The 18,090-nt window shown below is 39.2% G+C and overlaps 1 protein-coding gene across 1 annotated transcript in view; it reads right to left on the bottom strand.

The window, feature by feature from the left end:
• Positions 1–2,201: 2,201 nt before the first annotated feature.
• The window catches only part of Hmcn1 (hemicentin 1), a 354,052-nt gene continuing 338,163 nt past the window's right edge, over positions 2,202–18,090 (bottom strand). The window contains exons 68-73 of the mRNA XM_055624399.1: positions 16,949–17,074; positions 14,752–14,880; positions 13,918–14,268; positions 10,022–10,141; positions 4,470–4,596; positions 2,202–2,991 (exon numbers count right to left, since the gene is read on the bottom strand). Of these exons, the coding sequence (XP_055480374.1) occupies positions 2,625–2,991; positions 4,470–4,596; positions 10,022–10,141; positions 13,918–14,268; positions 14,752–14,880; positions 16,949–17,074 (1,220 nt within the window). The 3' untranslated portion in view covers positions 2,202–2,624. The remainder of the gene's footprint in view (positions 2,992–4,469; positions 4,597–10,021; positions 10,142–13,917; positions 14,269–14,751; positions 14,881–16,948; positions 17,075–18,090) is intronic.

Genomic DNA, 18,090 nt, shown 5'->3' with positions numbered 1-18,090 from the left:
TTGTCTCCTGTGCCAATGAGGTCAAGGTTTTTCCCTACTTTTTCTTCTAAGTGGTTTAGTGTATCTGGTTTTATGTTGAGGTCTTTGATCCACTTAGACTTTAATTTTGTGCAGGGTGATTAATTATGGATTTATTTGCATTTTTCCACATGTAGACATCCAGTTAGAGTAACACCATTTGCTGAAGATGCTGTCTTTTATTTATTTATTTATTTTCCCCATTGTATGGTTTTGGCTTCTTTGTCAAAAATTAAGTTTCCATAGGTGTGTGTTTTGTTTCTGGGTCTTTGATTCTATTCCATACAAGGGCTGTTTGTGACATGAACTTAGTAGCCGGCTCTTTGATCATTTCCCACTGGCGGATGCAGCCTTGCCAGGCCACAGAGGAAGATGATACAGCTAGCCTTGATGAGCCAGCTAGGGTCAGATCGAAGGGGAGGAGGTCCTCCCCTATCAGGGTACTAGGGAAAGGGCATAGGGAGAGAAGAGGGAGGGAGGGTAGGACTAGGAGAAGATGAGGGAGGGGGCTGTAGTGGGAATATAAAGTGAATAAATTGTAATAAATAAATATATAAATAAAATTAAATTAAAAAGGATTTTCACTTCTAGATTTCTTTCAGTTTTTTTTTTTTTTTAACTGATTCTCTTTTCACTTTTAGGTATTGAATGTTTTGTTCCTTTTCTTCCACTGTTTGTGTTTTCCTATATTTCTTTAAGGGATTTATTTATTAGATGAGATATAAGGGGGCTGTCTGGATGGATGAGGAAACTGTGAGGTCGTAAGAACTTTTACTCATACTCAAAGTACAAAAAGAATAACATTTCTGCCACTAACTAGCTGAGTTCTCTTAAGTTGCACAAGTTGTCTCTGACCCCGGTCCTCTAGAATGTGAATGATGATGGCATGTATCTTGGGCTTTTGTGATGGTTGCACATTTATGCTTATTTCTAAAACTTCAGTATCTATAATAGCTGTGTTGTGGCTCAAGGGTGAAATGTCCTGCATAGACTCATGTGTTTGAATGCTCGGTTCCTACTTGGTGACACTGTTGGAAAGGTTATGGAGCTGTCTGAGACCTTCCCAGAGTCAAAAGACTCCACATGGCATCACCATCACCATTAGCTGTAATGTCTGAGTCCTCAGCTGGGATGCCCTAAGGTTAGAATGCCTGTGACTTCCGGTCCACATGAAGTGGAGCTTGGTTTGGCTTGGAGGATCTGCATTCGGTGAACACCAGGCCCTTGCTTTACTGCTTCTCCATTGCCTGCCTACCCTAGCACCCACCACAGCCAATACTCCCAACCCTAGTCCTCCAACACCACCATCTTCCCAACACCCCCAGCACCTAGGTGGCTCCTGGCACCAAGGGAAGGATCTGAGATTTTATGGTCTGACCCGTCTTGTTCTCTCCCTGCTTCCTGAATGAGGAAGTGTGATAAACTAGCTTCCATGCCTTCCCTGCTGTTGCCACGTCTCCCTTGCTATTATGGATTTTGTCCCTAATAGAGCTGTAAGCCAAAATAAGCCCCTTCTCTCCTAATTTTTTCTTATGAGTATTTTATCACAGCAACAGAAAAGGAACTAATACAATCTATAAAAAAACCCACACATTTTAGGTTCTTAAGAAAAAGAGGTGAAATTTTTTATTTAGGCTGAATTTACTGTATTTCTTTATAAAATAATTTTATAAAAGAGTCCATCAAGATATTATATAGAAAATACACACTAAAGTAATATATACACTTCATAAAAATAGAATACATCTTGACAATTGCTTACAGCGTCTGTAACCACCATGTACAGTGTGTTGACGTTTACCATGTTAACTCGGACACATATGGTTACAGTAATCAAGAAATCTGTTCTATTGCTATGTCTTAAAATTATTTTATTTGACAGAAAAAATATGGAATGTAAAAGTTATGGAGCGGAGTGAATAAGTGGTTATATCAAAATGTCAAAGACCCATGCCATGGGCAATTGTCTAAAGGGAAAGTAACTTTCTGATATCATAGTACAAGAGTCAGATGATTTCACAAAACCTCAGGGAATGCATCTTGAGTATTTAATAAAGGCAAGGTCCGTTTTGGGATCAAACAAATTTTGTTGTATCTGTACTATAGTTCAGTAATAGTGGGTATTTTTTTTTAACCTTAAACTAAAAGGAGATGTATAAGACTTATATCAATATTTTAAAAAATCTTATATCATAAGCTTTTATCAAAATACATAGCAACTGGTTTTACCATTCTAAGAATAGCCAAATGCTCAGAAATCTATTTGAATTAGTTTTTTAAACATTGTTTCCAAGAAAATGATCTTAGCTTCTATGTAACTATACAACATCACTGATGTGTCCTATTAGCTGATCAGAATAATCGTTGGGAAGCAACTGCTCCAGTGTAATAAATAAAGAAAATAACAGAGGGCTCTTCTAAAGGATACACAATCATGGTGTGATCATACAGCCACCTCAGCAGTACCAAGGAGCACACATAACGGAGTATAGCACCATTGTCACGTCGCCAAGATTGCAACTGTTCAAGAGACAGTAAACTGTAGGGGTCCTTGATTGCCAGGGTTAATGCAGTTTAAACATTTGCACTAGGTTCTGGAGTCCTTCCTAGTATGGATAGGCAGACACAGCTATATAAACTATGAATGTGGTCTGGTACTCAATGGTCCCGTTGGCACTGTAGGACAAAGCACGCACCTTCATGCGGTAAGTGTCAGCCTCTCGTAGCGGACGTGTGGTGTACACCACTCCTTTCAGGTTTTCGTCCCTTAAGGCAAAAGGAACAGCTGGCTCCTCATCTACCATGAGGAAAGTCGTCCTGGGATGCATCACTCCATCCTGTGTGTATGCAACCAGCCGGATTAAATCTTGATTGGCACCTATCCCAAATGGGAGCGAGACAAGCTTATATTCCAAGGCATATGGGCTCAAGGTACACTCCAGGTCATTGGGTGGGCAGTTTTTAAGGCAGAACCTAAGGTTAGAAAATAAATGAGTTGCACATAGTTATACACCTTGAAACAGGATAGGACACGACACAGGCGATCATTATCTGTGGTGACCCTTACTTGTTCACCTATAAAATGTGGCTTTACCCATTTCCTACATCCCTGGCTCAAAGGAGATGCCAGGTAGCCAAGAGAATAACCTGGTCTACATCAAGTGTTAGTATCCCTGCTCTGCTGAGAATAGAGGAGTTGGAGGTCCTTATGTGAGAAGAATACGTTCTTTCTTTTGTGGTGGGGTGCTGGGATTGGATGTGGGCCTTGTGCATACTAAACACATGCTTCACCAGCTCAGTCCCAACAGCACTGTCCTTAAAATGAAAAGTTTTCCTTTATAAAACAAAAGCATTGTATATATCTTGGAAACAAGTGCTCCCTAGAGAGAAGACAATAAGGTACATTATAATATTTACCGACTTGCTGCTTGGAGGTAGAAATAGGATATATAGGTATTTGGTTTCTTTTTCTCAGAATAGTTAAAGGTCACTTAGGATTTCTCGGAGGATGACTTTCTTCTTAATATCTCTTTCATATTATTTTATATTAAAAACTATTTTCCCCTTTCAGAGCCGTACTGAGTCATAATAACATTCAAAATGCTTTTTTCCCCTAGAGATCTAAAGGAAAACCCCCCACAAAGGACTATTTTATAAAAATATAGATTCTTTAGTCAAATCTTTTTTTAGATACTTTATAAGTCTCTCTATTTTCAATCCTCTCTTTCCCTTTTCCATTCCTATGAGATTGATCACAAGCAGGTTTATGGTGGGTTATGGGTAACACACACTCGACCATGCTACATTAACTAGAGGCATTACTAAGAGGAAAATCAAGTGTGAGCTCCAGTGAGCATCTGGTAATGACCCGGAATGATCCAAGATGAGCACTGACACTTGTTTTCAAGCATCCAGTTACCTTGGTACCTGGACAGGGTGGGGAGAAATAGAATAGTTTATCTAGAAGTAAGAAGTCCCTCAGCACCAGGGAAGTGTAAGCAAGATGTCACCGACCATTGTCCTTGTTTCTCTCCTTCTCTTGATGCACAGTGAGCAATCACAGAAACAGAAAAGGTACTCCTTGATTAGTCTTCCTGCTGACAGTACTTACCAGCGTGAGGCAGTGCAAATGGAAATGAGGGATTTTTCAACGAAAAAAAGGCAGGCTCTCTACCCCATAGAATACTTGCTAGTGTGGGAGAGCCCTGGAGTCCTGCCCGCCACCCCACAGGGCAAGCAGTGTGAGTCCAGACCAGTGATGGTTTGGTTTGCAGTGGCAGCTGCCTAATGAGTTCATCTGTTGTCCATTCATAGAAGAAGAAACACACAGTCAGCCTGCACCCCCTCAGGGCTCCTGACTTCCAATGAGTTAAACAGGACTGTAGACAAGGCTTATGTTGGTCAAAGACAGGGTTTCCAGAGCAGGTCTGGGATAAGAGAGTGAAACCTACCCCAAAACAGGATCCCGCTGGTAACTGGGCGGACAGGGCGTGTCGATGCACTCATAGCTTCCTCTCATGTTGAAACACATGCGATTGGGCCCACAGCGCACATTCTGCTCCAGACACTCATCTACATCTAGGGACCATGCAAAGAATACAAGGTAGCATTACTTGGGGTCCATAAGGGCTATTGTAACAGTCTTTACTACATTCGTATTTGACTGGAATATAGAGGGAGTTCTCCTACCTTAGTCCTCTAATGAGCGTATTTGCCATACCCAAGCTTCTGCCACAAAAATGGGGAGCATGATTCCCCATCTATTTATTTCCCTGATTGCTCTGAGTACATTTTTTTTGATATATGTTAAAAGTCAAAAGAAAAATGAGAGTTATAAAAGTAAACGGGCAGCTTTCAAGAGCACTCACGTCTCTTCTATTTGAAAAGCAGAACATATGTAAGTTTGTCAAGCAAATAATATTTTAAACGCACACTGACCAAACTAAAAATCAAGAGACACTGCGGATACTTTGCAAAGAGAAGAATCCTTCTGTAGTATGAGCAATTCTTGTGTTCTAAGTTCAAATTGTAGGGAGGAAATGATGGTAGTAAAAATTAAAGGATCCAAGCTGTAAACTCATGGGACACTGTTAGGCAAGTCAGATCTTGAAGAGAATGATAAATTGAAGAAGAAAAAAAAAAGAAGCAAGAAAACTCTAAGATCAAATAAATGGTTCCCAAACCACAGTTTAAGTTTAATCAAACAGAGCAGATTTGAACTGCTCTGACATCAGAGTCCACCCCCAGGAGTGTGGCATGGGGATGTTCCCTGGAGCAATGGCATAAGCAGCACAAATATGCAAGTAAAAGACATTGTATTCTGTGGTTTCCTCACAGAGTTATTAAATGGAAACACTGATGCAATAAGATTTATTTTTAAGTAAGAGAACTGAGGAAAACTTTCAAGCTTTCTGAAAAATGTTTTTTTGTGCCACAATTTTTAATTTTGGATTTGTAACTGAGCACCAGAGGAAGACAGACAGACAGACAGACAGACAGATACACATACACACACACAGAGGTGAAGAGAGAGAGAGAGAGCCTGAAAGATTTCTGAATGAGTGCCCATAGAATTCAATAATTATTTCAAAAGGTATTTTTGAGATCCTGAAGTTATTATTTCATTTAATCTTCCCACTGTGGTAACTTTCACCTGCCTGGTGGTTCACGAGGAGGTCCACTAGTGTGAAGACAGGCAAGCACTTTTTGGGAGCAAAATCGACACCCTCATCTCCCACACATCTACTTTCCCCACATCAATCTGCCTAAGAAGTTCATGGTCTGGAAGTCTCCTTTCCCAACCTTCATCTACTTCTAGAGAAAGGCTGCATAAGTCCTAGAGCAAAAATATGAATATACTACACAGCAACATTACATATTTATGGACAGAAGCCCTTTTGAGAGATTATGGCTACAAACCCACACCTTAGCAATTTAAAATTAGATTACAGATTGAACAAAAAAATGGCCTTAGAGGTCTTATGATATCCAATTTGACTGCTTTGACAGTGTAGAGCTAAATCTGAATGAGGGAGCCAAATCTGAAGTGACAAACTTTTGATGAGACTATACTTAGCACAGGTGCATCTTAAATAGGGCAGGATTCACAACCTTCTCAAGCATTAAACAGGGGTTCTGGGCCTATTGATTAACCCGACATCCTGTGAGGGAAGGCAAGGGTTTTTGGTCCTTGTCAGCTGCCTGCACATGGGATGCACATCAGCCTTGTTTCCCAGGTAACTAAGAAGATGCTCATTAAATAAGGAATGACAACCAAATGACTCTGCGTAGCGTTCCCGTGATGCAGTCTTTTACAGTCAAGTGAGGGGCTGGGGAGAACTTGGTGATCAGCTGCCGACCTGTGTGACTCTCCCTTCTTCTCTCTAGAGCAGCTAAGCACTAGACACTGGACTTGGGTTAAAGTAGCGAAGTGCTTTTGTGAGCTCTTAAACTTGGAGCAGTGTTAACAGAGAGAAAAGAGAGACGCGATTCCAAGAGGCACTGTATTAGTCATATACAATGAACAGCCAAGTTTGAATTAATTACCATTTGCATTCTTGTATTGAAAGAGTATTTTAGATTTCATTACAAGCATATTGTTTTCTAAGCAGTTATTTACAACTTAGTAATAGTATTCACAAAGTAAAAAAAAAATGCTGTCCAGCTTGGTAGTGGCGGTGCACGCCTTTAATCCCATCACTTGGGATGCACAGTGAAACCCACTGCTTTGTAGACTAAAATCAATAAAAATATAAGTCTCATTGAATTATTTCCCAAACATGACAACTATTCATATTTTCCACATTATACATGCAGTCTAAACAGTCAAAAGTTAATATCACCTCATAAATATTTGTGTTTTACTAAGGCCTTTGGACATTTTGAGCAAATGTGAGAAGTGTTTAGTGGCCTGCATGACTGTAGTCCATGCTAATGTCTGTTTTCCATAAGGAGTCTTTATAAAGACTATGCGACCAGGCAGGTGACCCTCCTTTATCTATGGTCTGTGATTCTATTCACTGTTCTTAAAAAAAAAAAGGCAAAACAGAAACAACAACAAAACAAACAAAAACAGAAATAAAGCTGGGCATGGTGGCATACTCCTTAATGAGACCTCGTCTTAATGGAAGATTAGAGGAATAATACTCTTGTCTTCTATAATGGATCAAACTATGATGTCTGGCTTTTAGTAAACATCATAAGAATAATGTAAGAGAAACTGAAGTAGAGGCAATTATGTAAGTATCCCCGCTAAAAGAAAAGAATGACAAAGTGAGCTGGAAAGATTTTTATATCAACAGCATTAGAAAATATGATGGATTTTAAGAACTGCTTCTGGATACTTTAAAAAATAATTCAGGATAAATATACTTGAAACAGTTATACTACAGAAATTATATGTAACCCAGACTCTTGACCAACATGTACCATGTCTTTACAACTGTAGATGACAGAACTCCTTTCAAATTCAGTGTCATGACAATATTAATTTTTTCTTTTAAGAAGCATATTCTTTTATTAATATTTTTCAAACAAAGCATTATTTGTCATGTATGAAAGTCTATCTGAATTTTTCTTCTTTAAATATTTGTGATTCATGAAGTCAGGCTGAGGTTCTTTTAGTTTTTCCTCATTGCTTCTCAGTCAAATCTTGACTGGTCCACACTTTTTGTATTTTGTTTTTAATTTTACATCCGGATGACTTCCACTTTTGACAGGATTCTCTGTCTTTGTTTCCTATTATACTGTCCATCGTGATTTCCCAGCTCTTACTGACAAGGCCGTTACCAATGTATAAAACTTAAAAAAAAAACCCCACACACAAAAAAACCAACCTGGATGAAAGCCTCTTGCTCCTTGTAAATGCCCCAAACACTTTCTAAATCTATAAAGAGACTCTAAGCTATTCTTTACAGTGAAGAATTCTTTAAAAGGCAGAAATGTTTTCTCTCATGTCTTTTTAAAACCACAAAAGTATGTAACCCATTTAAAGTGCAAACACTTCCATGACACCTGTTTCTGATTTGTTCACAGTATTTTCCACTCTGTAGCACAAATGAGAACTGAAAAATGTTTTGAGTTAAATGAGGGCAATTAAAAAAAACTGGCAAGATTTAGAAAAGAAGAAAAATCTCTCTAATGAGTATATCATATAACCCTTTAACTTTGCTTAAGGGATTTTGTGGTTCAGTTGGTAATTCGAAATGCTTTGGTATTTGCTCTGGATCCTGAGACAGCTGTAGAAAGGGTAGTTGTAGTTTTGGGCACTCTCTCTCTCTCTCTCAATTTGATACAAACTCTTATTATGCAGCCCTGGCTGGCCTTAAATTCACAGTGATCTGTGTGCCTTTGCCTACAGAAAGCTGGGATGAAAAGGCATTTGCCACCAAACCTAGCGACATTGGCGTTCTTTTAGAAAGATGTCTGGGCTGAGTCAGTTCTAAAGTATGAAGTGTTAACACTTCCACCCCCTGGCCCATAGTGTGCTGCCTGAAGTAAGTGTTCATAGCACCTTAGGAATGATAAAAGGCCACTGGAGAATATAGAGTCTGAGGTAGTGTTACCTTTGGTCTTGACTGTACTTGGCCACTGGAGAATCACAGTCACCTTACGTAGTAGTTTTATTTACATACATGAGTGCAAATCATATCTTATTGCTGAGTCAAGTTATTCATGTAGGGTATATTCTTAATAATGTTCAGTGATTGATGGATGAAGGCAAAGGCTCTACTGAATTCAGGCTTCCTCCAGCACCAACAACCTAAATGGAGAGCCTCAGACAGTGAAAATTAGGGAAGGGAATGGCTCTTGGTTCGTCAAGTAAAGCTGTTCTTTCCCTTGGTCTTGGTTTCCAGGACAAATCTCCTACAAACTACCTTCCTGGTAAGTCCTTTGTGAAAGTGCAAAAGGGAAAATTCAATCTCAGTTTTGTGGCTACTGATAAAATGTTCTCTTAAAGATTTTATTGGTATACTTTTCAAAAGAATTTAGTTTGTATATGACAAAAAGGAATAAAATTCAGAGGCATATATCATGCTTAGATTTTATTCACAAAACTGAGGGAATCTGTCAAAAGAGATTAATAGGCTATTTCTTTTGATGTAAGTATATTTTGCAATATAATATGTCAAGAAAGTGCTGTTCTCTTTTCATGTTTTTCACACAAAACAAGGAAATCTGGTGGTTAGCAGTATTCTTCCTTTCTATTCTTTCCTTTCTATTTTCACTATGCTTTGCCCTCAAATTCACTATATAAGTTAGTATTTTGATTTATTTACATTTGTCTTCTCTTAAGGGGAAGGACTGCCAAGTCATCTGCCTTCAGTCTTCCCCTCCTGCAGAACTAGGATATGATAATGAGTCTTCAAAGAATGAAGAGCTTATCACCATTTCTCCACCAGGCGCCCTAGCGGTAAGTCCGCTGAGAAAACACAGGTAGATCCTCACCTGGGGGTCACTCCACAAACCCTCCTTCTCATTTTCCTCCCCACCCCAGCTAAATGGTGAAAAAGCTGTTTGAAAAGATGTGTTCCTTTTAGGTTTGAAAGATCTCTAATATGAACTGGGTTAATGATTCTTCAAGGAAGACCACACCAAGTATGTGTCTTGATGATTTTTCTTCACTGACATGCCTCTCTCTTGCTTTTCTTATTTGGAAAAGCATTGTTTAGAGCAGTGGTTTTCAATATTCCTAATTCCATGACTCTTTAATGCAGTTCTTCATACTGTGGTGACCCCAGCCATAAAGTTATTTTCATTGCTACTTCATATCTATAATATTGCTACATTATGAATCATAATGTAAATACCTGATACGCAGAGAATCTGACACGCTACCCTCAGAAGGCTCACTGTCCATAGGCTGAGAACCCCTGCTTTAGAACATCTGACCCGTAAGTATGGAAGAAAAGGGGCAGCTAGGAGAATAGTTATTTACAAAATTTTCTCATGTTTCTACAGTCAAACTGGAACAGTAAATGTTCCAGTTCTAGCATCTTCTCACCTTGGCATGTTTTCCCATTGAGCATGAGTCGATAACCTGGTGGGCAGACACACTGGTAGCTCCCGATGGTGTTTTTACACTCATGTTGACAAGTATCTCTGTTTTGACATTCATCAATATCTGTTCAGCAAGAAAACAGAGTGTATAAGCATCCCAAACACAAGCAGGGTCTGTGACAGAGACATCAACACAAGTGGCCAACATAAGACAGAAACATTTGCTCCTGACTTTACATTCATGCTCTTAAAAGTGATTAGAGCCATTATACTTCAAATTCTGTTTTTAGTGATATAAATATTAAGTATGTTACAACAGTCACCATTACTACTTTATAATGTATGAACACTTCTTTACCATCTTATATACGTATATGAGCTGAAGCTTCAACTTTGTCATTTATTTTCTGTGTTGCTAAATTACATTAAAATGACATGTGTGACAGATTTGTGTAAAATCCTAAACTGCCAAAGAGTTAATCTTTTGTTAGAATGCTAAAATTTACCCAAAAGTTTCTTTTGATGTTAAATAGAAAAAGAAGCCTCCATTTAAAAATTGCTTTACAATGTTGTGTACATGAGTGTTTGCCTACATGTATGTCTGTGTAGCATGTCTGTGCACTACATTTGGGGTTCACAGGAGGGCATAGGGTCCCCTGTGGCAGGAGTTACAAACTGCTGTGAGCTGCCTTGTGGGTGTTGGGAATGAAACCCAGATGCCTTGAGCAGCCAGCACTTGTAACCACGGAGCGGTCTCCCTAGCCCCCATTTTTATTTTATGTGAACCTTAGATCTCTCTCTCTCTCTCTCTCTCTCTGCATCTTCTCCCTATAACATCTACACATAGGTTTTTCATACACAGATATTTTCAAGTGGAAACGTTTCCATAATTGTGAGAAATATTTCCTAATCTCTGTAGAGTGGCGAACTACTAGTGGCAAATACACGCCTGTATCTGTGCTGACTCGGGCGACTCATTTAACTCCTCAAGACCTCAGTCAACTCATTGGCCCAAGGGGATCAAGAAGACCATCTGCTCTGCTTCACCGGTCTGCTGGCAGGGCTCCCACACTGTAAGAACTGGGGGAAATACTCTATAAGCCACAAGGGGGTGCCTAATACATTAAAGTGAAAAGTCAAGCACACACACACAATTAAGAGTACAGTGAGAGTAGACGATAATTCAAGTTCAATATCTGTTTTGTATTCCAACTGTGATTTGTTTTGATCAGCTCTCTCATGGTCCCTGAGCACACACTAACCAGTGGGACACAAAAGACTATGACATGCAGTGGAACAGGAGCTCAGAAGGGTAGGAATACAGCAAAGACCAAGTGAGGTCTGGGGGATGACTCAGAGCAAATGAATCTGTTTTTGTGTGCTTTGCACATGGTGAAAACAACTGTAATAATTCAAAATATGTTAATGATAAATATTCAGCAAATATTCACTTTCCATGTTTATGCATCATTTTAGCTAACCAAAGTACTCATTTCATAATTTGTGTGGGTTATTTGGACTTTCCTCTTCAAATATTTGCTTTAATCTAAAACAACAACAGAAATTCAAATGGTTTTGAACTGGAAGTTGTTAACATGGCGCTTTGCAACATATGAATTTAAAAATGGCAAAGTCTGACTTCTGCTTTCAGGAATGAAGCTAAGTTCATTACTTCTGTTAAGCCCTGGGATCAACTCTTTAAAAACTAAATTTTGCCCAAATCTAACAAGATTACACAGTGTCAATTTAATCCTTTTGTAACTTGTCCATCCCAGTTGGTTAATTAAAGGCAGTCAGTATTTGTTGTAAGTTGCTTTTATTAGATGATTTCAGAGCTGTCTGCAACTTTAGTGTGAATATCTTTATTAGCTGCAATAAAATGTTCACCATATTTTAAGAGACATCTAAGCCTCCTAACAGTCCTAAGTAACGGAAAGATCTCCCCAAGTATTGGAAAGATCCACAGATTAATGAGTTATAAAAGCCTACTTTAGATATTACATGATTGATTCTCTAAAATAGTTTTGAACAATGCATGCCTATCAAGGGAAGATAATTCTGATGCACCATAGTATTGGCATAATATAAACATCAAGAAAAAAAAACTTCAGTGGACTCTATTATGGTGGAGCTGAGGCTATGGTCAGTGACAAAAACGGGAAGTTGGGTTGTTGTAAGAGAATCTTTCTAAATCTGTTGTGTACCTTCAGGTGTTAGAGTATAACAATCGGGTGATGACTGGTGTGAGGGTGTGGTTTAGTTCACTTATGACATGGGCATGAGCAAGACAATAAAAGTAGAATAGAAATAATGAATTTGTTCAAAATGAAGACAAAAGTGTGATGATGGGAGGCTACAAAACATCATGAGTAATGGTTCAGAAGAAACTTCTAAAGACAACATGTTACTCAATAATAGTGGAAGTTCTGATGAGTGAAGAGTCTGATTAAAACTGTAGGCACAGAAAGGTGTGAAACACTCAGAATAATGGGTGATGCAGAGAATTAGTGACTGTGTGGTATTTGTCCACATTGGCCGTAGGGCATTGCTAATAAATTCATTAAAGTTTAAAGTGCAAGCCATTGACAGTGACTACAGTTCTCAAACGCATATCCACAGAACAGAGTTAACATAATGATAAATTTTAGCTACACTAGGATAACTAGAAAGAAAAACAATGGAAAAATCGAAATGCAATAATAATGTATGAAGCTCCATCCATTCTTCAGAAGGTGCAGAGGAGACAGATAAGCCTATGCAACAGGAGAGTCTGGGTCTACCTAAAGTTGAATAAGGAATCATGTTAAAAAAGATAAGGGGATGGAGAAGAGTATAAAAAGAAATGAAAAAAAAATCAAGTCAGAAGGTGAAGAAAACCTCACAATACTAAAAAAAGTTGTAACAAAATGTGAATGTCACTAAGGATAAGCAACATGGAGAATACTGTGAGAATGAGATGGGCTAATGGCCATTGAAGAGAGCTGTCAGGATGAGCTAGTCTAACGGTCTTTCAAGAGCACTCTAAGGATGAACGGTCCAGCCTAATGGTCTCTGAATTTTAATAGGAGTTCTTTCTTGCCTCCTTCCTTTGCTGTTTGCTTTCTTTTGCCTTCTAACAAAATAGTGGGGCTAACTGATATTGGCTACTTCTTCTTGATGCCTAGCTCACTGACATGCAAACTGTAAATACAAACCAAAAATTAAGTTAAACATATGGCAGATAGTAATGTTTACAACTTAGGTGAAAGTAAAGTCTCAGTTCTTCGGCAGGAAATTATAGTTACATTTTGTAAAATTAAGTTACTGACTTGTGAGTTCAGATAAAGACATTGAGCATGCCTATTTGGAAGCAATGGAACCAAATTTTGCTCTGGATCACATCTTTCTGTTCATAAACGTATAAAATAACCCGACTGAGAAATTCCATGGTAAGGCTAAGGACAACCGCCAGTAGGAGGTGGGTGGTTAGGAAGAACAGTTGACTGAGTCACTAAAACTGTCATTTCTAAGCCACTGCCTTTGCATCAAACAAAGCTATGTTATGGACTATATCATATTATGTGAAAATGTGTCTATCTTCCTAAAACCTCACGTTATTGATGGCACTGACATTTACATCTATGTAGGATTTAATTCAGCAACACTGTTCAAGACTGATCAGAAAGAAAAACTTGACATAGCACAATAAATTATTAGAATGCACACATGCAAATACATCACTTAATTGGATAAAGTTTCTAATCATCTTAGGTGCCAGAAAATATGTCTTAAAACCTTGAGTCATTCCAGACTTGAGATCAGATGTAATTCAGTGCACCAAACACGGTGCTATACGCATGCTTAGACTCCAGAACAGGAAGTGAGCTCACAGAAAGGAAATGTAATATGGCTGACATTTACCTACACATGTTTCATGGTTTGCCTCAGAGCCTTCAGGGCAAGTTTTCCTAATAGTCCTTCTATTCCTGGAGAGAGATGCTCTGCTGTTCCTATACTCTGAGTAGGAGCTGTAGAGCTGTGAGTGCTGTCTGTAACTCTGCGGAGGTTGATAGTCGCTTCTCACAGGGGAGAATCGTGCAAGGTTATAGCTACTGTACTGACTGCCAAAATTCGACAGCCTCTCCAATCCAGCGCAAGACTTCCCATCCCCTAATAAATGTTGTCCTGCTGGACAGATACACTTGAAGCTGCCGGGGGTGTTGGAGCACTGATGTGCACAAGGCTTAGGTACTTGCTCACATTCATTAATGTCTGCTCGTGTGCCATCATACATAAAAGAGAGAAAAAAAAAACATACACACACACAAAAGAGGGATAAACAATCAGTCTGTGAAACAAAGTAAAGACATATTACTCTCCAACCATAATGCCAAGGCTTTAATCAATCAGGTACGGATATTTAGAAAGAGTTTGTGCCTCTTCCTAAGCAGTGCTTGACATAGAGAAGTAATAAGATAACCGTGAGAGTCAGACTGCCGTGGCTGTCACATTGGCAGTTCACTTCGATATATGCATTATACAGGAAGCACTGAGGAAATGGGCATGACAATACTTGAAATGCGAATATGTGTTGAACTCAATGCCAAGTCTCTGAAGCAGTAACCAGACTATGTTATGGCTTACTACCAGTACACATCTTTGAAGTGTAGCCGGAGAGCATGACCATAAGTGTCTGATAAGGTGAGGTAGCCTATCAGCAGCTGTATTACTATGGAAGGGTTTTTGTTAACTTACCAATACAGGGTCTTCCAACTCCTTGGGACCGATAACCCCGTGGGCATGCGCACCGGTAGCTGCCTCTCGTGTTCTCACACATCTGGTTGTATCTGCACTGATGGGTCCCATCTTTGCACTCATCGATGTCTACAGATGTGGGGACAACAGAAAGCAACATTCCTCCTTCAAACCTAGTTATCATACTAAAATTCTCATTCCGCTGGCTGCCAAAGCTTGTGTTCCTCACCATGTCACTGATTTTATGTTATGTGAGGACGCAGGATTTGGAGTCAGTAAACCTGTGCTCAAATGTCGGCACTGCTACTATCAACGGGTCCTCCCGACCCCCTTGTTTCCTACTGTGGAAAGAGCCTTGTTCTTATCTTTGTTTACGGTTTTTCTTCTCTGTACTTCTCTACAATTCCTTTGGCCATCTCATCTGTCCTAGTGGTCAGTGTGTAGGCAGATTTGGAGCTATGGTGCTACACTGTTTCTGATCCCCAGCCATTCCACAGCTGCAGCTGCCGGCTGGACATCCCCACTTTCTTTCCTCACCTGCACTGCAAAACCAGGAAGCCCAGCTCTCACTCTCTCTTATTTAAAGCAGTAGCACTCCTTCGAAGACACCCTGGCTGCTAACATCAGAGTCGGCTTTAAGTTATTTTTGCAGCTGGGTAAGTTCTGTAACCTTCAACTGAAGTCATAAATCTCTATATTTTCATTCTCACTGGGCTAGATGTCTGCTGCCGCTTCTTATTCTGAAACTTTAGTTCATGTCATTCCTGATTATCTTAGACCTAATTATAGATTCAGTATTCATCAAAAACCAAACACAGCTGCATGCTCTTGTACGTGATGGTTGGAGGTGGTTGCTCCTCCACTTAAAGAAAATAGTTACCTATATGCATAGTGTTAGAGCTAAAAAGTATTTGAAAGTGATAGTCCAATACTTGGCGCTAGAAGTTCTTGGGCATACAAACCCTTCATGCACCTCAATTGTCAACAAGTGGTCAGTGTTTCATGTCTAGCTATTTCTTCTGAGCACAGGGCTTTCTTACTGTTGCCTTCCTACTAGCAACACAGTTAATTGTCCAGCACACCTAAATTTAAGTGTGATCATTTCCACAATGTTTTTGATAGTCATGCTTCTCACATATGATCACTCTCTTAGGCACTGTTCAAATTTATTTATATCTTTCATGGGGTTTCATTTTACCTCATATTGTAGAGCTTGTCCCCTTTTGATAGGAGACTGAGTCAAATTAACTCCTTGTTTTTATTTACTGTGACGTTTTCTCATGCTGTGTGTAGAGAGCATTCACACGTGGGAGCCCATGGATAACTTCTGAGAGCCAGAGCTCTCCTTCCACAGTGTGGGCCCCAGGGACTGAGCTTAGGTGGTTGAGCTTGGCTACAGGAGTCTTCACCTCCTGATCCACCTCACTCACCTGCTCTGTTTCCATTAATCTGTGTAGTTTCTAGATCTACCCATCTATGTAGGCTGGTATGGAATAGACATATAAAGAATAAACTTAGAAGAAACATGACTCATTTTATATCCTAAGTTGCAATCAATGGCATCTGGTGAGTTGGTGAGCTGATACAAGAATAGGCCACAAAGAGGAAAGCTGAGGTAAATAGAATTTACTTTCTTCTCCTGGACTGAATATTTAAAGTAGTTCAGAATATTACATATTTTAAATAAATATCTAGAACTATTTCTTGACCTTGCTGGGATTTCTAAACAGATACGCTAAATTTCAAGTTAGAAATAACATGAGTTGGGCCTGGAGAGTTGGCTCAGTGGTTAAGAGCACTGTCTGCTCTTCCAAAGGATCCAGGTTCAATTCACAGCACCCACATGGAAGCTCACAACTGTCTGTAACACAGGTCCAAAGGATCTGGCACCTTCACACTAATGCACATAAAATAAAACTAAATAAATTATTAAAAAGGAAATAATATGACTTAACATACTAATTCTTGTGGTATTAAACTTTGCAAAAAATGTATGATGGACGGGAGCTCAAAACAGACATAAGTCTGTTTGGGTTTTCATTACCTTGTATGCCATTTGGTTGGGTCATAGAGGAACTGATGGAGAAGGCTTTTCTTGTTAACTAAGTTTATGTCACCATCTTATTCTAGAATAGATTGCTTCCTTAACTTGCTGGTGGTAAAGAGTTTTCTGTCTGAGAAATAGCCTGGCACTCACCAACACAGGTCCCATTTTCAGCCTTGGTCATTCCGTTTGGACAAAGATCAATGCACTTATAGCCACCACGGGTGTTTTTACAGTGCTGGTCTGGTCTGCACACATTCTGTCTACATTCGTTCACATCTTGATGAAAGAACAAAGGTAATACAGACAATGTAAGGATTAATTTCATTTCTCTAGAGAAAGGATTCCTTTGGATTTTAAGGTGATTATAAGTCAATATATATGTGTATTACACAATTGTTGCATATGGTAAAAGTGCTTAAGTCTATACCTTAAGCAAGGTATGCTAACTCACTTTACTATAAATAAGAATGGCAAAGTATTGTTTCATAGCTGGTAGCCATGCTTATTACTGTCCCTAAAAAATGAATTGACATATATATGCATGTATATACACATACATATAATATAAACAGTGAGCATATATTCATATATGTGTGTGTATATAAACTTAATTCATACATATCCCTACACAAATATTCACATTTATGTGTATATATAAACAAATATATGTGGGTATACATACATATATGTTTATTTATAAACTTAAATATGTATAATACACACACACACACACACACACACACACACACACACACACACACACATATGTTGTTCTAAGACCCTAGTGGTCTTATCATTCAAGCATAGCATGCACAGAATCCAAAAAATATCATTTGATTCTGTTTTTTGTACACATCACAAGCATGGGCATGGCTGATAGCCTATATTTAAATAAGTCTTAGGACACAGCATGTGCCTTTAGATAATTCAGCACTGAAAAATTCTAGGGTTCTGGAGGGAGAGAGAGCCATGGGTAAGGGCACTTGCTGCACTAGCATAAGGACTGGGGTCTGAATTTCCAGAACCCATGTAAAATCCTGGTATAGCTGTAGGTCTTCCTACAACCTCAGTGCGATAGGGAGGTGGAGACAGGAAGATTGCTGGGGCTTGCTGGATGCCTGGTCCAGCTGGACAAACAGTGAGCTTCAGGTTCAGCAGGACAGTCTTCTTCAAAGGAACAAGGCAGGGAGCTGTAGACTGGGTCGGTCATGTGATGTGCTCCTCTGGACTCTGCACACGTGCGTGCACACACACACACACACACACACACACACACACACACACACACACAC

This window comes from Psammomys obesus, unplaced genomic scaffold (genome assembly GCF_907164565.1).
Source record: "Psammomys obesus unplaced genomic scaffold, mPsaObe1.curated_primary_1811, whole genome shotgun sequence".
Lineage (NCBI taxonomy): Eukaryota > Metazoa > Chordata > Mammalia > Rodentia > Muridae > Psammomys > Psammomys obesus.
This window is presented reverse-complemented; position numbering and strand designations above follow the sequence as displayed.